Source organism: Piliocolobus tephrosceles, chromosome 4 (assembly GCF_002776525.5).
Source record: "Piliocolobus tephrosceles isolate RC106 chromosome 4, ASM277652v3, whole genome shotgun sequence".
Taxonomy (NCBI): Eukaryota; Metazoa; Chordata; class Mammalia; order Primates; family Cercopithecidae; genus Piliocolobus; species Piliocolobus tephrosceles.
In genome coordinates, this window is record NC_045437.1 from 142,096,911 (window position 1) to 142,122,169 (window position 25,259).

The 25,259-nt window shown below is 37.8% G+C and overlaps 1 protein-coding gene across 1 annotated transcript in view; it reads left to right on the top strand.

Annotated features, from left to right (window-relative positions):
- The window catches only part of HTR4 (5-hydroxytryptamine receptor 4), a 230,517-nt gene that overhangs the window by 191,999 nt on the left and 13,259 nt on the right, over positions 1–25,259 (top strand). The window contains 2 exon segments of the mRNA XM_023227080.2: positions 5,531–5,684; positions 14,640–15,208. Coding sequence (XP_023082848.2) covers positions 5,531–5,684; positions 14,640–15,208 — 723 coding nt within the window.

The following is a 25,259-nucleotide window of genomic DNA, read 5'->3' on the forward strand; positions in this document are numbered from 1 at the left end:
AGTGTTAGGTTGGTGTAAAATAATCACGGTTTTTGCCATTATTCTTGAATGCAAAAACCACCATTACTTTTGCACCAATGTAATAGTTGTGAGGATTAAATGAGATCAAATGGGCAGAGCCCTTGGTTAGTAAATAAATAGTAGCTATTATTATCAAATCATCCAGTGCATTTTGCCTTACCTCCCTCCAAAGAACTTGCAAATTTAATTAGCTAATTCTGTCTAGTGGTGGTGTTTATGTGTTGCAGGAGTAGTTCATGACAGGTCAGTTTTCTTTCTGTTATTAACAGGGACATTATAATCCAAATACAGGAATTGAAAATCAGCCACAATATATGAAAGTCAAGTTATCAGGTTTCTGTCAAGTCTTATCTACAGACAAATATCAAAATTTTAAGGAAGCACCATTAGTTAACACTAGAACTCAATTTTTATTAATCCCTTTATTCAGTGGTGTTTGTTTTCACCTACTTAATTTGCATTCTTGAGTCTGGCCTTCAGAGGATGTTTACTTTTCTAGATTTTTCGCTTGAAAGCAAAGATCAGAAAGACATTGGAAGGATATGAGGTGACTTATTTAGGGCTGCTGCCTCAAGGGTGCCAGGCCTTGGTGTGAATATTGAGCACATAAAGTAAAGTAGATGCTGGAATTTGAGCTCCAAATAAGAACCTTATATTCTATACTCAATCCCACTCAAAAATCAAATTATGTTTACTGTAAGACAGAGGACCAGATTGAAGAAGATGCAGAGGTCAAAAAGCAAGTAAAACATATACCTAGACATAATTCAGTATTTTTCTTATTCATATGCTCACCTGTCACTAACAATTTACCTAACCTAATTTAAATTTAAGTAAAATAAAATACTTTTTCCCCCTTTCTCCCTTTACTTATTGAAAATTTTTAAAAAGGAGATAAAGGATTCTTCCTACCCTTGCCTAACCACTCCAGATCCTACAAGAGCAACTTTCTACATCTGTGTTTAGGTGTGTTTCTATGTATTCCACCATAGCCCCCTACGGGATGGACTGGCTGTCCAGGCACTTTATTTCTGGCATGCGTTTTCCAGGGAACTGACTATATATGTAAAATGTGTAAGGGGACCAGGTGTGGTGGCTCACATCTGTAATCACAGCACTTTGGGAGGCCAAGGCAGGTGGATCACTTGAGGCCGGGAATTCGAGACAAGCCTAGCCAACATGGTGAAACCCTGTCCCTGCTAAAAATACAAAAATTAGCTGGGTGTGGTGGTGCACACCTATAGTCCCAGCTATTCAGGAAGCTAGGCAGGAGAATCAATTGAGCCCGGGAGGCGGAGGTTGCAGTGAGCCAAGATCACATAAGCACAACAGCCTGGGCAACAGAACAAGATTCTGTCTCAAGTTAAAAAATGTGTAAGAGATTGGTAAAATGTGTACTACATTCACAGTATCCTCCTTTAAGCTGAATTTTAAAAGGAAGCCTGTTACCACTATTTAATTCTATGTAGCAGCAGCTCCTAGAAATCTAGGGTAAAGCAAAGTAAAGCATAGAACATTTGGACAGCAGAATGTAGGACAATATTATTGTTCATGAGATGTTCATTATGTCAAGGGAAACTGGCAGTAGCCCTGGCCAAGCTAGATTTAGAAAGAAAGGCTTTCGTAAAAATTTTATGAGCACCAATATAACCATGCATTCTAAAGCCCTCTTCTGTAAATTCTATTATTTTCCCAACATAACCCTCTAAACATCCACATCCATTTATGGAAATCAAATAATTTTCTCAGATAAGACACTCTGTTTTCTCAAATGTACTTTTTATCCTGGATGATATTATTTATTTATGTAAAAGATTTTAAATTTTATGGTTACATGATAGTTTACATACTTATGGGGTACATGTGATATTTTGATACAAGCATACAATGTGTAGTGATCAAATCAGGATAGCTGGGGTATCCATCACCTCAAACATTTATCATTTCTTTGTGTTGAGAGCATTCCAAATCTACTCCTCTAGCTATTTTGAAAGATACAATACATGAATGTTAACTACAGTCACCCAATTATACTGCCCAAATACTAGATCTTATTCCCACTATCTAATTGTATTTTTGTATGCATTCACTGACCCGTCTTCATACTCCCCCTACATACTACCCCTCCCAGCCTGTGGTAACCATCATTCTGTGCTTTACCTCCATGAGATCAATTTTCTTAGCTCCCTCACGTGAGTGACAACATGCAATATTTGTCCTTCTGTGCCTGGCTTATTCACTTAACGTAGTGTCCTCCAGTTCCATCCATGCTGCTGGAAATGACAGGATTTTATTTGTTTTATGGCAGAATAATACTCCATCATGTGTATATACCACATTTTCTATATTAATTTATCCACTGATAAATGCTTAGGTTGGTTCCATACCTTGGTTGTGGTGAATAGTGCCCTACAGGATACTTAGTTTGGCCTTGTGTTTTTGAACTTTTGGATTTTTGTGACACTGGAGATCCAACCAAAATTTCTGAAATCTGCTCTTGGCAACATCTCAGCACCTAGCTCTAAACCTCAAAAATTATATTGATTACACAACAACAATAGAGCAGAATTCATTCTTCATTTATCCCTCTATTGCCTTTTTGGGATAATAGAAGAAAGGATGCCAAAACTTGAGCTATGTTCTGAAAGTATATTGAATGAAACAAAAGATATTTTTACTTAGAAAAAATATATACTATGAAAGATATATCTGGCATTCAAGCCAGTTTAACTGCTCTGTGTGAGGCAGGATCCTTTGCTTGCAAGCAACAGATTGTTGTTAGCCAACTGTATTAGTTTGCTAAAGCTGTCATAACAGGTACCACAAACTGGATGGCTTAGAACAATACACACTTATTGTCTCACTGTTCTAAAGGCTAGAAGTCTGAAATAAAGGTATCAATAGGGCCATTATCCCTCTGGAACATGGAGGGGAAGGATCCTTTCTTGCCTCTATCTGGCTTCTGCTGGTTGCTGGCAACTTTACGTGTTCTTTGGCTTATGGACGCATCACTTTAATGTTCCATCTTCTCATGGCCACCTTCCTACTGTGCATATCAGTTTCTGTGTCAAAATTTTTATTTTCATAAGGACATCAGTCACATTGGATTCAGGATCACCCTGAAGACCTCATTTTAATTTGATTGGCTCTTATAAAACCCTGTGTCTAAATAAGGTCACATTCCAAGGTTACTGGGAGTTCGTACTCCAACATATCTTTTGGAAGAGGAATGAATCCCAGCCCTGCCAGGGGGCTACTGCTGGGATAAAGGGCCCTCTGCTAACTTACCCACCTTGCATCCCTCTGCAGGACATTGAGTCCCAGGAGAAAGTCTGATCGGGTCACTCCTAGGCTAGAAAAGTCAGAGCCCCATCATTTGTTTTCCCAACAATACTATAGCAACAGCAAAGAGATAACTCCCGAAGGATTTGAAGTGCTAATAACAAGAGAAAGGAGGAAGGATGTTAAATGGAAAGAAACTTGCCCCCTAACAGGAAATCAAGAAGGAAACAAAATTTGAGAAAAAAAGAGTATATTTCATCCACTTCAAATTCATCATTAATTGTATGTTAATAATAAACCTCTGATGATTATGAATATCACCATTCAGAAAAATTTGCTACTCGATTATAATTTGGCTTTCTTGTAAGCCAACAGTATGGAGTGAATCCAGCTAATCATGATTCTTTCAACGATCGAGTTATCTTTAGTTTGATTTTGTGGCCATGTCAGAATTATACTGGAGACAATGGTTTTTCTGAGCAAGCCACTCTCCCATTCTTTGATCTGTTGTTTCTTGCACTCTGGCCCACATCTGGACACCCCACCAAACTTGCCAGCTACAAGGAGCTCTTGGCACAATGCAGTCAGCTGCTCCTCAATGCCTTGTAGGAAAGGGGATATTTCTCCTCTCACTGCTCCTGAGACACCTGCTCCTCATGCTCCAACGCTGGGCTCTCCTCATTCCACCCTCTCTCTCAACCCACCCTACTACCACCTCTTCAAAGAATATAGCCATTGTTATGTTAGTGATGCTTTGAATTAAGAAAAGAAAAGAAGAGGTGGGAAAAATTAACAAAGTGAACTGCATAAAATGAGAGGTATATGGGGGTGGTTCATCATTAAAAGGTATAAAACCTTAAAGAATAGACTTAGCCTCCAGGCTTTTTTTGCATTTATATTTTGTACTCTCCCAAAGAGAAATAAATGATAGATCTACTGTAGCATTCTGCCTGTTGTGAAATCCCATGCCATGCCTGGGCATGGAAGAGGTGATCTCCAAGGCCAGAATAACATGCAGGAACGGTCTAGACGTTAGAGGCCAGACTGTTGAATGGGCAGGTTGTACCTCTGTCTGGAGGCAGGAAGAAAGCTAGTATCATAGGCAGAAATGGAATCAAAAGAGAGTGAGCAGTGAGTCCCATGAGAGAGGTCAGACCCTAATAAATGAAAGTGGGGTGGTCTCATCCAGTAGATAGGAAATGATGGAGCAGGAAATATTCAAAATTTTACATTCTTAGTATCCCAGAAACAGTTAAATATTTGTCCCAAACATGATGCATGTCAATTATGTTCATGATTCATTGGTCAGGACCAGTCACTTGGTCCTACCCAGCCATAAGGAGGCCAAGAAGTGTACACATTTGGAAGGGGAAACTTAGTATCCTTAGCAAAGAGCAGTAATAACTCACACTTGTCAACATGCAAGCTCCAGGTTGTTCACCAACAGGCTCTGATTCAGGAGATCCTTGGGATCTGCATTTTAAAAAGACCTCCTCAGGTGAGTTTGATTCAGCGTGGCAGGGAGGAGGGGATGGAAGGGAATCCTTGAACCACAATTAAAAAAAAAAAAAAAATCCCTGACTTAGAGCTCCACTTCCATGTAGGCAGGTGATCAAGGGTAAGGGGACAAATCTGAGATACAGTGGTTAGACCCCAGATGTAGAGGATGCCTGGGTCACCTCAAGTTCTAATCAAATAGATTACAGTTGCCTGGACACTGCGTCCCAGAGGGCTGGGCAGAAGCTCCTCAATGCACAGGCATCGGGATAGTGTTGAACAGTGCCAGAGATAGAAAAGACCTTCTGGTGTGTGTGGCGCTCCTCCAGATATTGGGAGATGGAGATGACTGGGGGGCCAACTGTAGGCAATGATTCTCAGATGTGATCCAAAGCATATACTGATATTATTATTAACAGAAACTCACAGGTCTGTATATAGTATTGTATCATATAATCACTTTTCCTTTCCTCTCTTCTTTTCTCCCTTTTCTCTTCCTTCTTTTTCTCTTCGTCTGCCACTTGCTCTCCTCTTTTTACCCTTTATTCTTTCTTTTCTTCTTTCCTTATTTTATTCTCTACTTTCCCTTCAACTCTTCTCCTCAATGTTTGCTCTTCTCTATCCCTTGCTCCATCCCCTCTTCCTCCCCTCTTCTCTCTCATATATTCTCCTCTCTCCCTCCCATTCCTCCTTGCCCATTCCTATGCTCTGCCCTCTATTCTCTCTCCAGGTATTACGCCATCTGTTGCCAGCCTTTGGTCTATAGGAACAAGATGACCCCTCTGCGCATTGCATTAATGCTGGGAGGCTGCTGGGTCATCCCCACGTTTATTTCTTTTCTCCCTATAATGCAAGGCTGGAATAACATTGGCATAATTGATTTGGTGAGTATCCACACAGACTCCACTGGTTTACTGTCTGATCAACTTTGCATGGGATTCCTAAATAAATAAATAATATTAGATTGAGTATTCTAAGAATCTGATAGTGGTCTGGGTGATAATTTAATTAAAAAAAAAAAAAGCTCACACTTTTGAATGCATACTGACAAAAATCCTCTCCTTAACCCAACTTTAGTCAGACTTTTCTGAATCCTTGTCCCATCTAGGTCTTGACTTTTGGACTTCTATGTGTGTTTTTACATAGCCCAATTTTCACAAGAATCTTGCTAAGTTGGTTTAGCCAGAATCCCTCACCCTCGATATTTGATTGGGTTCTTCATCCTCCACCATCTCCCGGGTGGTTTATGATCACCTTGGCCTGTCTTCGGCAAGAGCCCTGCTAGGTTTGTTTAGCCAGAATCCTCTCTTACTCCTGATGTTTCCTATTGGTAATTTTCCATCCACTGACCCCCACTCACCATAAATTTCCACTTTCCCTTGTTCTATTTCAATCTCTCTCTTCTACTACAAAACCCCATCACAGTAGTCGCTATAACCTATGTTGATAGTCCTGAATAAAGTCTGCTTTACTGCTTTAACAAATGTCATGAATAATTTTTTCTTTAACATAGCTGTATGCCAGAGTATGCTAAATACTTTATATACAATCTTGAAAACCTCCTTGTGTGGAAATTATAGTTATTTCCCCCATTTCTCAGATGAGAAAACCCAGGCTCACAAGCTTATGTAGGTTAGGGTTAAGTAACATGCCCAATGTCACACAGCTTGTAAATAACTGGACAAGTATTCCAAGCTTAGACTCCAGGGCTTGAGGCATGCCATTTGCCCCAAAAGGTCTTTATTCCATTTTATGTGGAGAGTCTATAAGGCTGATGTACTAGTCCATTTTTACACTGCTGATAAAGACAAACCCCAGATTGGGTCATTTATAAAGAAAAAGAGGCTTAATGGACCCACAGTTCCACATGCCGGGGGAAGCCTCACAATCACGGTGGAAGGCAAAAGGCACATCTTACACGGCTGCAGACGAGACAGAATGAGAGCCAAGCAAAGGGGGTTTCCTATTATAAAACCATCAGATCTCGTGAGACGTATTCACTACCACGAGAAAAGTATGGGGGAAACCACCCCCTAATTCAATTATCTCCCACCATGTCCCTCCCACAACACGTAAGAATTATGGGAGCTACAATTCAAGATGAGATTTGGGTGGGGACACAGCCAAACCATATCAGCTGACATGGACCTAAAGAAAATATATCATGTGGGTAGAGGCTGCTGGGGAATGAAGAGACCTCCAGGCTAGAAGGTGAGAGAACTAAGCCCTGAGCCCAGCTCTGAACTATCTTACTTGGTGAAGCACTGTGATGAGAAGATCCATTCGTTCTCAATGGAGAAGAAGGTCTACCAGGGATCTAGGAGGCCATGCAACATCTGCCAGGCATTATTCCAATCCCTGTGTATGGGTTCTCCAGATAAACATAACTAATGGGTGGGTGTGTGTGTCTCTGTGTGTGTGTGTTTGTGTGTGTGTGTAGAGAGAGAGAGAGAGAGAGAAACAGAGAGATAATGTAAGGAATTGGCTCATGTGATTATGGAGGTTTACCAGTACCAAGATCTGCAGTCAGCAAGCTAGAGTCCCAGGAGAGCCGATAGTATAGTTCCTGTCCAAATGCAGGGACACTAGAGCCCCAGCAGAGCCAATGTTTTAGTTTGAGTCCAAAGGCAGGAAAACACTGATATCACAGCTTGAAGGCAGTAAGGCAGCATGAGTTCCCTGCTATTCAAGCCTTCAGTGGATTGCATGAGGTTCACCTGCACTGGTGGCAGGTGACTGGTGATTGGCAGTCTACCAATTCAAAAGTTAATCTCATCCAAAAATTTCCTCATAGACACACCCAGAATAATGCTTGACTAAATGTGTAGGTACCCTATGCCTGGTCAAGTTAACACATAAAATTAACCATCTCTCTGTCTAGATACTAATCTTTAAGAGTCTTCCAGCTTTGACATACTAAACTTATAATGAAGATCAAAATCTATAGTCTGGATTCATTAGCAGGGATATATATTCCATAAAGAAGTTGTAAGGCATTTGCTTTAAAATTGGTCCCAGGATACATCAAGTTGTGGGAAAGCTACTACCATCCAGAGTACCTGTACTTTTTTTATACATAATGTCTGTCCTTTAATTAAGTCACCAGACCTTGTTGGAAGCAAGACTAAATGGCCAAAAACCACAAACATAGAAAGACAATGGAAACAGTCTCATAGGCAATCTAGATAATGGAGTAATTAGACAAGGAGCATCTACCAAAAAAAAAAAAAAAGGGAATTTTTGGCCAGGTATGGTGGCTCATACCTGTAATCCCAGCACTTTGGGAGGCTGAGGCGGGCAGATCACAGGGTCAGGAGTTCAAGACCAGCCTGGCCAATATGCTGAAACCCCATCTCTACTAATAATACAAAAATTAGTTGGGCATGGTGGAATGCACCTTTAGTCCCAGCTACTCAGGATACTGAGGCAGAAGAATTGCTTGAACCCATGAGGCAGAGGTTGCAGTGAGCCGAGATTGTGCCACTGCACTCCAGCCTGGGTGACAGAGCAAGACCCAGTCTCAAAAAAAAAAAAAAAAAAAAAAAAAAAAAAAAGGGATGGGGGAATTGAATGGAAATACTGCAACTAATAAATACACTGAAATAAATAAGTATAATGATAAATTTAATAGTAGATTTGACATATCTGAGAACACCTGTAGTAAATGGGAACTTAGATGGTATCATTTTTCATAATGATAAAAGTATCAATTCAAGAGGATGTTACACCATAACCTTGTAATAAAATATTGATTGAAGCACATAGAGATAAATGGATAAAATTTTGTTACAGACCATTCTGATATATATGTATATATGTATCATATCAGAATATATGTGTGTGTCCATATACATACTTTTATGTATATGTGTGTATATATGTTACATATATATATATATATAAAATACAGAAAAGTTCTAACATCCATATAATTAGTATTCTATTTGAAGAGAGAGAGAATGGGTAGATTTAATATTAGTAGAAATAGTGCCTAAGAATTTTCCAAAAAGAAAAAAGCCATCAGTCACAGATTCAAGAAACTCCACAAACCCCCAGGAGGTTAAATAAAGAAGAAAACTGTATCTAGAAAATTCTTTTTAAAAATTGTTGAAAATCAAAGACAAGTTGATAAATCTCAAAAGTAATTAGAGAAAAATGATAAATTAAATTTAACAGGGAAAATAAGACTTACAGCTGACCATGCAATAAAATGAAAGAAGTGAGAAGACAATGGAATGACTTGGTGAAAATCTACAACTTGAAATTCCATACCCAATGAAAATATGCTTTAAAAATTAAGATGATATTAAGACAAGATGATTTTCAGGCAAACAAAAACGAAGGGAATTTTTCCACACCAGGTTTTATACTGTGACTAAAATGAGAATTTTTCAGTCAAAAAGAAAATAATCCCAGATAGAAGCACCATAACACAGGACAGAGTGCAGAGCACTGGAAATGATAAATATGTGGATAGTGTAAGACAACATTGACTATTAAAATAACAATAACACTAATGTCTTGTGGGTCTTCAAATATATGTAGGATTAAAATGCATGAAAACAATAGCATAAAAGGCAGGTGTGGGGCAGGTAAATGGAGATGGACTGTTTGGGATCTTTGCATTGCCAAGGAAATGGCAAATGTATGAAATAGACTGTAATGAGTTGTAGCCCCTAAAATAAAGATAATAAAAGAATATATATCCAATAAGCTAATAGAAAGAGAGGTAATATGTTCATATAAACAGGTATTATTCTGAAAATAAGCAATAAATATGGAAACAAGGAAAGAAGAAACAGAAAAGGTTAATAGGTAACAGTAAGATCATAGACAAACCTAAATGAATTTGTAATTGTATTAAATATTAATTATTTAAAGAATAGATGCTAAAAGACAAGGTTGTCAGACTACCTTAAAACAAAATACAAATATATGCTGCTTTTAAGAGAGCACCATTAAAAATAAAGTGACAGAAAAATTGAAAATAAAATAATAGAAATACATACACTATGCAAGTGATAATTCAAAGAAAGCTGGTGTTACTCTACTGCTATAAGTGATAGAATAAAATTTAAAGAAAGTAGTATTTCTTGATGTAGAAATATTTTATGATGATAAAAATATGAATTCAAGAGGATGATACATGATAACCTTATAATAGTCTATAAAACAAGATGCTGAATATGTACAGGAATAAAATAGCATGTTTGTGAGTATATCATATAGGTGTATATTCTTCATATCTTCATGCATATGTATATTCACACTGGATGCAGATGGATCCCAAGAAGTGTAAGTGACATTGGGTTAAGCAGCTGTCTTCAGTCAAGAGCTATTTCTAGAGGTTGATGACTAAGACCTGTCAGCAGGCAGTGTTCACAGTTGGTGGAAAAGTCCTTCAATCCTTAAGAAAAATACTAGTGTGTCACAGGGTCCAGTATAAATGTGACTTATTCCAGGAATTGTAATGCAATCAATGTAATTCATTGCATCAGTAAAAGAAAGGGGAGAAAACCCACATGTTCATTTTGTTACTGCCAAAAATGCTTTGACAAAATTCAATACCCACTCATGATTTTTTAAAAATCTTATCCAACCAAGAATAGAAGGTAATTTCCTTAATCAAGTAGAGGCTGTTGACATACAATTTATAGCAAATATCATACTTAGTAAATTATTGAAGGTGCATTCCCTAAAACTGGGAGTGCAACAAGGTGTCAACTACCCTCAGTTTTATTCGAAATCAGATGGGAGGTCCTATCAAGCTCAATAAAGCAAGAGAAAGTGATATTAGGACTGGAAAGAGAAAAAATTGTAACTGCCATTATTTGCAGATCATATGAGTATTTCCTGGAGAAAATTCAAAAGGATGTAAAGATGAAATATTAGTTGATATCTAACTTAGCAAAGTTGCTGAATACACAGCCAGCTTATAATAAAAAGCCTCACCAAGTTCTGCCTATTAGCAACAATTAGGAACAAGAATTTTAACATGGTACCATTTACAATAGAATAAAAACATAAAATACTTAGAAACAAACTAACAAAAGATGTGTAAGACACAAAGAAAATTATAAAATTAAAAAGTATTATTGAAATATACTTAAAAAGACAAAGGGAAGGAATTACCATGTTAGTTAATTCGAAGACTTAACATTGTAAAGATGTCAGTTTCCCTTGATCATTTTACTCTCACTCCAATCAAAATTCTAGAAGATTTCTACAGAAACTGAGACATTAATTTAAATTTTCTGTGGAAATACTGAGATAAAAGATTATCCAAGAGTCTTCAAGAAAAGAGACCACAGTTCAAAGACTTTTATAACCAGATGTCTAAGAAGTTATAGAAGTTAAAACAATATGTGCAGAGAGAGACAACTCTAGAGAACAAATAGGAAATCCAAACATGGAGCCATATGCATATACAGTCCCCTGATTTGTGACCAAGGTTACACCACAGTGCAACTAGGAAAAGATAATCCATTCAATACATGCTGCAGGGGTCAATTGAATATCCATATCTTGTATACCATATCATACAGAAAAAATAATTTCAGGTAGGTAGAAGAATTAACCATAAAAATGGTCGGGCACAGTGGCTCATGCCTGTAATCCCAGCACTTTGGGCTGCTGAGACCGGCTGATAGCTTGAGCCTAGAGTTTGAGACCAGTCTGAGCAACACAATGAAACCCTGTCTTTACAAAAAATATTTTAAAATTAACTGGGCATGGTGGCCCACACCTGTAGTCCCAGCTACTAGGGAAGCTGAGGTGGGAGAACTGCTAGAGCCTGAAAGTCAGAGGTTGTAGTGACCATGACTGCACTCCAGCCTGGGCAACAGAGCAAGACCCTGTTAAAAAAAAAAAAAAAAAAAAAAAAAGACATAAAAATTAACACAATAATGATATGCTAAGTGATCATGTAAAAGAAGGTCTTTACATCTCTTGACAATATCTTTGAGACCGAGCCTTACTCTGTCATCCAGGCTGGAGTGCAGTGGTGTGATCTCAGCTCACTGCAACCTCTGCCTTCTGGGTTCAAGCGATTCTAGGACCTCAGCCACCCCACCACGCCTGGCTAATTTTTGTATTTTTAATAGAGATAGTGTTTTGCCTTGTTGGCCAGGCTGGTCTCAAACTCCTGGCCTCAAGCGATTTGCCTACCTCAGCCTTGCAAGGTGCTGGGATTACAGGTGTAAGCCACCACGCCTGGCCAGTATCTTTATACTTAGGAGTAAACAAAGATTTCAGAAACAAGATACAGAAAGTACTAACCAAAAGTATAGGTTCTTTCAGAACTTCTTTCTATCACAAGATACTAGAGTGAAAAGCCATGCCACAGAGTGATGTATTTGCAACACATAAATCTGACAAAGGACATCTAGAATATAAAAGAACTATTATATTAAAAATCAATAAGAAAGAGAGTCACAAGTTAATTTTTAAAATGAGAAAATACCTGAAAAATCAATTCAAAAGAGAGGATATCGAAAGGGCAAAACAGTGATTAACATTATTAGTTCTCAGGAAATGCACAGTAAAACTGCAATAAGAAACTGAAAGATTGTGATGAACTTAAATTTGATTCAAGTTTATTTGATTTAATTTAAAATTACAAAGAAATAGCCAGGACATAGTAAACAGGGAACAAAGATGCAGAGAACAGGGCACACTGAGAATTTGAGGCAACTTACTCGGATTGAAACTGAAGATACAGCTGCAAGAATTGGGACTGACAAGATGTAGGCAATATTTTAACATTATGAAGGCAGTGCTCTCGTCCCATTGAAGGAACCAGAGTGCTAATCATGAAACAGATGCAGAAACTCAGTCTCACATGGTTTCCAAAAGAAGTGATGTCAATGCACTATAATTATGTGGATATGTATGCCCAGGACACTTTTCAGTAACAAAACATAAGACAAATCCTACTCTAAACCAATGGAAAGAGTCAAAAACACATGGAGTATTTTACTAATGTAATCAAATAAACTTTACCAACATCACCAACAAATCCACAATGAGATACCACTACATACTGACAATAAATTCCAAATGTTGGTGAGCATGTGGAGTAACTGGAACTCTCCAGCTCTCATGGTGGGAATATAAATTGATACAGTCCCTTTGGGAGCCATTTGGCTGTATATACCCAAGCTATGATACAGCAATTTCAGTCCTGGGTATATACCTAAGACAGATGAAAATACACACACACACACACACACACACACACACACACACAAGCTTGTACAAGAATATTCCTAACAGTTTTATGCAAAATAGCACAAACCCAAAAATGACTCAAATGTCTGTCAATATTGAAATATGTAATATTGTAGTTTATTCCTATAATGCAATAGTATACAACAATGAAAAAGAATAAATTGCTTGTACATGCAATAATGTGAGTGATACAATATTAAGTTAAAGAAGATACAGATTGTGTGTTTTATTATCTTGATACTTAGTTGGAAAACAAATAAAATTACATTATGATGATAAAGATTAGTGGCTGTGTTTGGGCATATTAATGACAAGGAGAAGGCATTTGGGAGGCTGCTGGGTTGTCGATAATATTCTATAGTTTGATTTGAACAAGAATTACACAGTCATATTTACTATGTAATAATTGATTCACATGTATATATACTTTATGTACTTTATATGTATTTTGGTTCAATAAAATATTCGAAAAAAGAAGAAGAATGGAGGATTCAGCTATGTCAAAGGTGTAGATGGCTCATTTAAAAGGAGGAATGGCAACATAGAGGTCATTGATAGCCTTGACCAGAGCATTGTCAATGGAGAGATTAGGGTGAACACCTAAATGAAGTGGGTTCAGGAGAGACTGGGAGGAGAGTAAGTTGAAGCATTGAGTGTTGTCTAGGTTCTCACTCTGGTTGGGTTCCAAAGTCCCTCATGACCTTGCCCTATCCAATCTTTATATTCTTTTCTCCCATTAAAATATCTACCCTTCCTTTCCCCCAAACCCTAGGGCCCCTCTTGGCTATTACACTAAAACACAGGCTGTTACACCATAACACAGGCTGTTACTCTGTGTTATCTAAATAAGACAAACCTTCATCAGGGAATTCAATAAGTAGAAAAATGACTCCAGAAAAGTGCCCCATGGCATTCCCCCAAAGAGCTAAGTTTATGATGGTATAGAGCAATGGTTCTCAAATATTAACGAGCTTTAGAATTATTGGAAAAAACTTGCTTAAAATGCATATATCTGAGCTTCATTGCCCAAAGATTTAGAATCAGTAGATCTTCCAGGGATGAAAGTGGAGGGGTGGCAGTAGGGAATGGACAGGAATCTGCACTTATAATATATACTGCGGGTGACTCTAATGTTACTGATCTATAGGCATCCTGTTAAGAGACACTGGTCTGTTATGTGCAAGAAGACAGGGAAGGGAGAATACAGGCAGAATTTCACTACTGGTTGGGTAAATGTAATAAATGATTCTGTCTCTATTTTATTTCTCTTCTGTCCTGGAGCCTTCAGCTCCTCTTGTACAGTTAAGTTCTCTGAGCCCTGGGATATGATCATGTTCCTTTTCTGTCATCGAGGTTCTTTGTGTTGTAGGCGTATAAGAAAACCAAAGCTTTGCTGATAAATTTTCTTCTTCTTTTCCTTTCCCTTTTACTCCTTTATTCTCTCATTTTCTTTCCCTGTTCTCTTCCCCTTCTTTTTATCTTCCAATCCTCCATTTTCTTATTTTCCCTTTTTCTTTTCTTACACTCTTCCCCATTTTTCCCACTTCTTTTTCACTTTTTCTTTCTTTTTTACCTCATTTCCTCATTTCCTCTCTCCCTCCAACTCTCAGATAGAAAAGAGGAAGTTCAACCAGAACTCTAACTCTACATACTGTGTCTTCATGGTCAATAAGCCCTACGCCATCACCTGCTCTGTGGTGGCCTTCTACATCCCATTTCTCCTCATGGTGCTGGCCTATTACCGCATCTATGTCACAGCTAAGGAGCATGCCCACCAGATCCAGATGTTACAACGGGCAGGAGCCTCCTCTGAGAGCAGGCCTCAGTCGGCAGACCAGCATAGCACTCACCGCATGAGGACAGAGACCAAAGCAGCCAAGACCCTGTGCATCATCATGGGCTGCTTCTGCCTCTGCTGGGCACCATTCTTTGTCACCAATATTGTGGATCCTTTCATAGACTACAGTGTCCCTGGGCAGGTGTGGACCGCTTTCCTCTGGCTCGGCTATATCAATTCCGGGTTGAACCCTTTTCTCTACGCCTTCTTGAATAAGTCTTTTAGACGTGCCTTCCTCATCATCCTCTGCTGTGATGATGAGCGCTACCGAAGACCTTCCATTTTGGGCCAGACTGTCCCTTGTTCAACCACAACCATTAACGGATCCACACATGTACTAAGGTGAGTATACTATGGGAGTTCATCAATTTGGTTGATTTGTATTACTCAGAAGGGGTAATGCTCCAGTTTTCTGTTTCCAGAGGGGTTATCCCTGAAAACTGCATAGAGTTTGCCAAGATTATAAAAGCTTCTACTCTCTGGTCATGGAATACAGTAGTGGTTAAGACCTCAGGCTCTGGAGGGAGACTGACTTGAATTCGAGTCAAGTTCCCAGAGTTCTGTGACCGTGGGCAGGCCGTTTAAACATTATTAACTTCAATTTCATTTTTAAAAACTTAAGATAATAATCACTATATCTACATCCGAGAGTTTTTATGAGAATCAAATTAGCTAGTGTATGTGGAGTGCATGGTACAGAGCCTGACACTTAACAAGTCTTTAGTAAATATTATCTATTATTATTTAAAGGTGATACTTTAGAGTAGTGGTTAAAAGCATGGATTTTAAAGTAAAATAGGTTTTGTCTTGACTCTCAGCGCTCTTACTAGCCATCTGCATAGTCTTTCATGGTTTTACTTTCCTCACCTTTAAAAAATTGTGATAATGTTAATTCTCATCTCATGTGGGTTTTGTGATAAGTAGAGATAATATATTCATATAGGGCATGGCATACAGTAAACACTCACAATGGTATTAAAAATTTTATTAATATGAGGATGAAGAGTAATAACGTAGTGCCTGAAAACCTAAGATGGCCATAAATAACATGATAAACTAAAATACATACCATCATAAATATACAACAGTAATACCATGAGATATAACGGACGTATGGGTGATCTAGAATTGGGGTAGAAAGGAAAGGAAGCTGATTTGGCTTAAGAAGCTCAGGGAAGGCTTCACAGGACACAGAACAGTATTTCCTAAGAATTTGAAACATGGAGGAAAAGGCAGGGAAGCCGATTCAGGCAGATAGAACAGTGCAAGGAAGGAAATGAAATATAAGAGAATATGGACAGGTCCAGTGATTTTTTTCCCCAAGGACACATAGGTGGATGGAGGTGGGAGTGACTTTGGAGGTGAATGTTCAGTGTCTAGTTATGGTACCTCTTTCTAAACCCTGAGACTTTTCTGGTCACCCTGGGCTAGAATTGTTCTCAGCTATGCAAAGCTATGTGTGATAAGTACATTCATCTGTAGCAAAATTGGATTGCCAATGACATTTTTTTCTTTGCCCTGAGACAAGCATTTAATTATTCTGATGATGATTAGTATTGAGCTGTTCTGGCAGCTGAATATTGGGGGATATTTTCATTTGCCTGTGTAAGAAAAGAAGAAAAGAAAAATAAGAATTGCTATAAAATATAAACGCTGTGCCTCAGAGGCTGCTCAGAGCAAGAATTCCAATTTTTGCTACAAGTGTAGGCAGATTTGTAGCTAAAGCCTAGCATGGTGTTGTGGTTTCAGCTGGTGGAAAGGCCCCAAAGGATACACCTAGAAACTGACATTCTCTCTTAATTATTATGCCTTCATGAGTGTCATAGAAAGAATTCAACCGTAAAGTGTGTGTACAAGAACTTCTGTGTGGGTGCCAAATAGTTTTAGCTATTTAAGCTAGCAGTTGCCTAAGTACAGGCTGTTGAAAACTTACAAACAGTGTACGCTCTGGTAATACATTTGCTAAGTCAGTTGTTTAGTAGTTGATGGCTTTTTTCATAGAGAGTTTGGGAGTTTCTAGGGCAGCCCAAGAAAGCCTATTTTACAAATAAGATGTGTTGTTAAAATCCTGCTGTGTCTGGTAATCTGCAGGATGACTGTAAAGCAAAGAGAGAATTTAGAGATGGCATATGGATGTACACTCCATATTTTCTTCCACAAACTTCTTTTTTTTTTTTTTTTTTTTTTTTTTTGAGGCGGAGTCTCGCTCTGTCGCCCAGGCTGGAGTGCAGTGGAGCGATCCCAGATCACTCCAAGCTCCATCTCTCCAGTTCACGCTATCCTCCTGCCTCAGCCTCCCGAGTAGCTGGGACTACAGGCGCCTGCCACCACGCCTGGCTAATTTCTTTGTATTTTTAGTAGAGACGGGGTTTCACCATGTTAGCCAGGATGGTCTCGATCTCCTGACCTCGTGATCTGCCTGCTTTGGCCTCCCAAAGTGCTGGGATTACAGTCTTCCATAAATTTCTTCATGAGGTCATGAAAAGTGCAGGAAGTTGATCTGTGATGTTTTACTGCAGGAGTGGAGAATCTTATAAGAGTAAGGGTAGCCTATATGAATAGTTGAAACCTGCATCTGCTAGAGGGTAAATCTTACAAAGGACAGGAATTCTGCCTATTTTATTCACTGCTATATAGCAAATACTCTTCATATTGTCTGATATGTAATAGGAACTTAAACTCTTGATGAATTAACAGATTATAAAATTAATTCTTCTGATCAATTGTTCTAACTTAACAGAACTGAGACAATTTTTGCATTTTTCTTAAAAATCCCACAAGTAGATCATCAGCAAATTCAGATGAATTCCAGAAATATAAAACCAAAACAATGAAAATAAGTATCAGCTTTTATCCTGCTAATCCTACCCTTATTCTCAGAGACAATAGTTAACATTAGTCTGCTGATTGTTTCAATGTATTTACAAACACTCACAAAAACCATAGAAATATCATAACTCTTTCTCACTTTATGTAAATAGGATTATTTTATATGTACTTTTCTACATCTTGTTTTTTATCCTTTAACAATGCATTTTGAAGATACTTTCCCTGGGGAAAATATAGCTCTAACTGATTTGTTTTAGCTGTTCTATAATCTTCTGTACTAAAAATACATATTAAAATTTATTTAATTATTTGCTATTAGTGGGCATGTATTTCCAATTATTTGTCATTGCAAGTTGTACTGTTTTTAATGTTCTTGAACACATTTCTTGATGCATGTGCTAGAATTTCTTTCAGATAGCTACCAAAAACGAAATTACTGTATTGACAGGTATGCTCATTTAAAATTTTTACGTTTACAATAATATTGGCATCCTAGCACACTGTAACAATTTGCATTCTCATCTACAAGTGTGAAAGTATTGAGTATCCTCTACTCCTTCTCCTTACCAAAGTTGAATATTATCAATCTTTAATATTTGCTTGATTAAAATATATTAGGTTGGTGAAAACATAATTGCCATATCATTTAATTTGCATTACCAGTGATTTGTCAGATTGAACCTCTTTTAAATTAGTTATGTACTATTTATATGTATTCTTATATAAACTGCATCTTTATGTGTTTGGCCCTTTTGGTGATAGCTTTGCTGTACTTTTCTTATAAATTTCTGGATGTTCTTTGTTATATTCTGTATATTTATCCTGTGTCATAGAATTGGCAAATACATCTCCCCATCTCCTGCTTACTTTTTAACTTTGGTTAACTTTTGACTCACAGAAGTTTCAAATTTTGCAAAGGTATTCTTACTTGACCTCTTAGAGTTGGCCTAGCTTCCTTCTTAAAATACTTCCTATATTAAGTTTCCTTAATACCATACTTTCCTGGTTTTCCTGCTAACTCACCAGCAACTTTTTCCCAGTCTCTTTTAGAGGCTCTTTCTCTCTCTCTGGCCTCAAACTGTTGGAGTTCTTCAGGACTTGGCTCCTGATACTCTTCTCAGACTATCCTCTTACTTTATATATTCACCATCTATAACTTTACATACAATCTTCATGCTGTCAGTTCTATCTTTGATCAATATCTCCAGGACGTAGCACTCCTCTGAGATCCAGAGAAGAGATCCAATTTGCTTCCTTGACAACCCCATATAGGTATCTCTTAGAAATCTTAAATGTAATGCAACCAAAACAGAATTATTAGCTCTATACTCTTACCCCCTGTATTGGCCCATTTTGTGTTGCTATAAATGAATACTTGAGGCTGAGTAACTTATAAGGAAAAGAGGTTTATTTTTCTAATGGCTCTACAGGCTGTACAAACATGGCATTAGCATTGGCTCAGCTTCTGGTGAAGCCTCAGGAAGCTTTTACTCATGGCAGAAGATGAAGGGGGTTCATACATGTCTCATGGCAAGATGGGGAGCAAGAGAGAGAAAGACAGGAGTGAGGTGCTAGACTCTTTTTAACAACCAGATCTCACGATAACTAATAGAGTGACAATTCACTCGTTACTGTGAGGAGGGCACCAAATCATTCATGTGACCTCCACCCCTATGACCCAGACACCTCCCACTAGGCCCAACTTCCAACTCTGGGGATTACATTTCAACATGAGATTTGAAGGGGATGAACATCCAAACTATCTCACCCTCCAACCACAAGTTTTCTGAGTCATCCCTATCTCCATAAATGGAATAATCTTGTATCATGTTACTAAATCAAGACACTTTTCTGTGGCTCTGAGGGAGAACTAACATATTAGAGGGCAGGCTTAAGGATTTAAAAAGAAACCAATCAGCTGGTATTGAAGAGTTGGAGCTAAACAAAAATAACCGTAAAATTCAACCATAGGGGCAAAATGTAAGTCATAAAAATGTAAGATAAATAAATTTCTAGCTGCATGTATGAAATTTAGAATTTTATAAGCATGCTTTCATTTTCCTCACCCAAGGCAAACATTTAAAAAGTACTGGACAGGTCACTAGAGACCTCCCTTCATTTTATAATAATAATGATTATGATTATGAAACCTAACATTATTCCAGAAAAGAATGTTTGTTACTATATTTAAGAGCCCTAAATCCATCATTTGCATCTAATTTTTATGACTCAAAGAGGTAAGGTATTAGTATCCTTGTCATTTTAAAGATGAGAAAATTTAGTGTTAGGGTAAGTAGCATGCCCAAAGTCACACAAGTAGTAAACAATGAAGCTGGAAGTCAGACCTAACTCTTTCTGATTTCAAAACTCAGCCTTGTCCTGCCACTTAGAGTCAGAGTTAAGATTACAACTTTCCATGATAACCTTGACTTTTTGGATAAAGTTGATGAGTCATTTTTTAATCTATCAACTCTATCATTTTGTTCATATTTCTCTAGTTTGCCTACAAACCATGGAAGACTAATAACTTTTTCAAATGGAGGCATTTTCATACTCACATTTTTTAAAAGGAAGTAAGCTTAGATCAGATGGGCCTATTCTTATTAACCACTTGTTGACTTCTATCTTTGGGAACCCATTGACTATTCAAATAAAAAATCAATTTTAAAAAAGTTCATCTCAGGATTGGGATCAAACTCTTCTTCCTGTGGTTTTCAGAACATAACCTTTTTCACATTTCTTCAACTTGGGCACTTATTCTTCTCCACTTCTGCTGGATGGCAGTGGTCTGTTTAGAGCACTATTTCTCATGACATTCATACCGCTTTAGAGTATACAATTTAATTTAATTTATTTAATTAAATTGTATACTTATTTAATTCCTGTCACATCAAATATTCCTTGAGGGGAGAAATTATGGTTTCCTCTTCTCTAGGAACCGCATAGTCTTTAACACAGTATCTGTATAACAGTAGATGATCAATTGATTGATACATTTTTTGCTGATGAGATGTCTTCCTGATTCTCTTCAGATTTATGAAGGATTAAAATACTCAAAATCAAAAATGAGGTTTTGTTTGTTAAATCTTCCTTTAGATCCTAAAAGGTGCAGAGAACTTAGTCTACAAGATTCACATTGGGAAGACCCAGTTCATGACAACATTCTGATATTGTGGGGCCTCTTTCCTTTAAAGTCTTTTTGACAGAATGGAATTTTACTTTTCCAAGTTGAATTAGAAACAGCCAAGCCTGACCTCAATGGTTTAGAGTCATAGGTCTCCCAGGGTTGGTCTATCCTTCTGGCCTTTTGATTTACATGCAATTTTATTATTAAATAAGCAAATGGGTAGCCGATTGAAATAAAATATGCTTTTGAAAGACATTCTTAGAGGGTTTTGGTTACTAAAATTGTACTAACTAGTGTACACAGTAGCAGAGATGTCTGCAATTGTGTCTATTTTCTGTTGGACAAGTGTCTTTGGAAATATGCAACCCATGATCAAAATAGAAGTGAAGAAAGCATCTGATTGGATGATGACACCATTTGTCTAGACATATAGGTTACATAGTCTTCTAAATATAGCTTCTAAACATGAATTATTATCATTTAAATATTTTGGGGCAATTTTAATTTGTCTGCATGCATATATTAGAAAGAGGCAAAATGCCAGTGTGTGGAATTCTAAGAGGTTTATCAAGTGTGCAAACTCAGATTCTCTGGGAATTTGGAGCCAGCCTCTTTCTCCTTGTCTCATCCTTAATCTTGTTCTGCAGCTGTGTTTTCCCCACCCATCAATATCTGTCTTAGTCTTATGGAAATCACTTTTCCCACTCTAGGAAACCCATACTGAACATAGTGGCAGAGAAGAAAATAAATAACCTAACGATAAAACATTAGCTGTGTTCCTACTAAAGTCAGGAATAAGACAATGATGTCTTATCATCTCTCGTGGTCAACATTGTACATACAAAATCCAAAGAACGGAAAGAAGAAATATTCTACATAAAAACTGGAAAAAGAGAGCAAAGCTGCCATTATTTATTAATCATCTGTATGATCTATTATAATCATCTTCCAGGAAAATCCACTGTAAACTGTGAAAAGTAATAAGATATTTCATAAGGATGGATGGTGTGAGGTAACATTCAATCCTCTGTGACTTTCCTACTTATGAGAAAAAAACAATTAGAATGTGAATTAAGAAAAATACCACTTTGCCACTGCACTCCACTCCAGCTCAGGTGACAGGGCCAGACCCCGTCAAAAAACAAACAAACAAACAGAAGCAATAACTAAAGTTCCTTTAAAAAAAAAGTTTTTTAAAAGTATAAGACCTTTATTGAAAGAAACTTTAAAATTTTACCTAAGAAGAGCAGATAAATTGCTAAAGGTTCGTTGTGGATAGTAGAAGAGGTGACTGTAAAACCCATATTTTGCTTTTAAGGTTATAGGAAGCCCATCAGAACTCCAGGTTTGCAGATTCTGGAACTCAATTTATCAGGTTCTGAAGTTTGATTCACAGGAACCATGTACTGAGCACTTAATGCACCAGGCAGCATGCAGCAGATATAAACATGAACCACTGAAGCAAGGGATACACAAGCAAGGTATTGCAGTACAGTGGACATCACTGCAGGTGTGCACAAGGTTTATCAGGAGCTGAGGGAATTGCTAACAAATCAACAGTTTCCTTGTCATCACTGGTGATGAGCATCCAGTCTCTGCTTGAACTCCTGCAATGAAAGAAGCTTCCTACCTGAGCAGCCTGCTCAAAGGTTGGGCAGCCACAGAGCTTGAAAGGTTTTCCTAATATTGAGTTGACGTTTCCATCCCTGTGGCTTCTACTCATTAACCCTCATTCTGCCTTGAGAAAGAGAAAAACAGGTTATACCTCTTATGTTAGGACAGCCCTTTATGCATATTTGGCCATAGGTTCTTTCTGAGGCTTTTGTTTTTCGGAATAAATACCCCAATTTCTTTTAGTGCTTTCTGTGTATATTATTGTTGGAAATTTGGCGAGTGCAATTATATTCCCTTATTTGCAACTTTTATTTTTATTTTTCTTGGTCATTTTTTAGTCAAAGCATGATCAGCAGACCACTCACATTAGAATCATCTGGTAGCTTAATAAAATCACAGGTCCCACTCATTGAATCAGTGCAGGGCCTGTAAATGACATTTTTACTAATATGGCTGTTATGCCATATGAAAGGTTTAGAACCACAGTCCTAGACTTTTGTGGATCAGAAGGGTCCAAGGTGTGCTGGCATTGATTGTGATTCAGGGCTTCAAGTTATGACACATATTAGAATTCTTAGGTTCTTATAAATCTGTTTCTTTTTTTCTTTCTTTTTTTTTTTTTTTTTGGAGACGGAACCTCACACTGTCACCCAGGCTGGAGTGCAGTGGCGTAATCTCGGCTCACTGCAACCTCCACCTCCTGAGTTCAAGCGATTCCCCTGCCTCAGCCTCCCAAGTAGCTGGGATTACAGGCACCAGCCACCATGCCCGGCTAATTTTTTGTATTTTTAGTAGAGACAGGGTTTCACCATGTTGGCCAGGCTGGTCTCAAACTCCTGACCTCATGATTCACCTGCCTCAGCCTCCCAAAGTGCTGGGATTACAGGCTTGAGCCACCACGCCGGGGCCAGAATCTCTTAAAAGATAACTTTATCCAAGTTAACTGGTATAATTAGCAGAAAATTCCTTTTGGAAGCCTGCTTCAGCTCAGTTATGCTTTAAGCCAAGTAACTCTCCCCACTTAGGAGACATGGTATGACGAGACAGTCTTGTGACCATGACAAGGTGGCAGGTGGTAGGAATAAGTCATATTAATTTGATGTGAGGTTCTTTGGGGACTTGATTATGGGGTTCTTCGTCCATTGGATAAATACCTAGGACCTTGTCAGTCTTGCTGCCTGTTGTATCCTCAGGGCCTAGTAAAGTGCCTGGAACATTGTAGGACTTGACAAGGGGATAAATAAATGCTCTGTCTCTACTCTACTGGCTTACCCTCTCTTCTGTTTAACTGTCTCCATGATTATTAGTTCTTATAACCAAGGGCAGAAAAGGGACTAGGGTGCTGACTGTAACCTTAGAGCAGAGAATTTCCCTGTAGAAAATCTGCTAAAGATTCCAGTTTTGGCTTCTTTGGTAGATAATCCCCATCCTCCTATTTCACTCGTTCTTTGTGAAAATAAAACAGAATAATTGATGTGAAATTACTTTGCTAACTGCAAATCTCTGTCCACATGAGAGTGATAATTTTAAGAACAGACTATTTATAAATTAGGCAACACAGCAGAGAATGCATACAAAGTTTAGCTTTGGAGATGGGTTTCTCTGCTCTCACCAGGCTTAGATTTTTCCCCAGTTTCCAGGTTCAGATCTTACTCAAACCTAGGACACTTACCCAATTCCTAAGAAGTCTGAGAACTTTTGCAAGTACTTTCCAAAGAACTTCTTGCCTATCTAACTTGGTTCTTGGCTATCATCCTCCATTATCCACTGTCAGTCTCTGTGATAAACAGGCTGTCCATTGACTTGAGATCTCTAGATCTGTGTTGTCCAATAGCTTAACCACTAGTGACATGTGACTATGTAAATTTTAATTTAACCAAAATGAAACACAACTAAAAACTCAGCTTTTTAGTCACACAAGTTATCTTCTAAGTGTTCATTAGCCACATGTGGTGAGTGGCTATTGGCTTAGATGTAAATGTAGGAAATTCTCATGATTGTAAAAAGTTTTGTTTGACCAATCAGCTCCAGAGCTATATGTGCCTTCTCTCTGGAAGGAGGCAATACAACTTTCTCTCAGACTTACTAACTCTTGTTTTCAGCCAACACTCAGAAACTAATCAACCAGTTCTATTTGGATGTGCTATATAAATCTTTAACATTTCCATGTACAACATTAGTGTATTCAGATTTCTATATGAAATCAATAGAGGAAAAAATGTAAACATAGGAAAAAAAGTGAAAATGAGTAAGAGGCAAAGAAAATGAGCTTCCCCCAAAACACAGCAGAAGAAAAAAAAAATCTGGGTTACTGCCCCTTGTTATTTCCTTTATAAATAAAAACTATGATAACTTACAATATATTTTTTGTTGTTGTTAACTTGCTTATTATCTGCCTCTCCAGCCAGACTGCCAGTCTATGAGGGCAGGTACCATGTCACTTTTATTCCCTAAAATTTCCCCATGGTGCAGAAATTGCTCAATTAATATATTTGTTCAATAAACCGATGTTCTTATCATACTTCATTGTTCATCTGGACTGTGTATGTCAGAATAAGTTTCCACCACTTTAAAAAATATGTGTTAATTCCATAACTGAAATAGTTGTTTGTTCACTGTGAAACCACTTGTCAAATTTTGACTTCAGCACATCAGAATTCCCCTTTTAAATAAAGGTTTTCATCCTGTGAATCGGAAGATTTTTACCCATGGATGACGAAATGATTTAGAGTTGATTTATTTTGGATCCTCAGAGGTTTCTGCTAATGTTGTAAAGTTGTTTGACATTTAAAAGCCATCTTATGGCCTTTACCTTGAACTTTG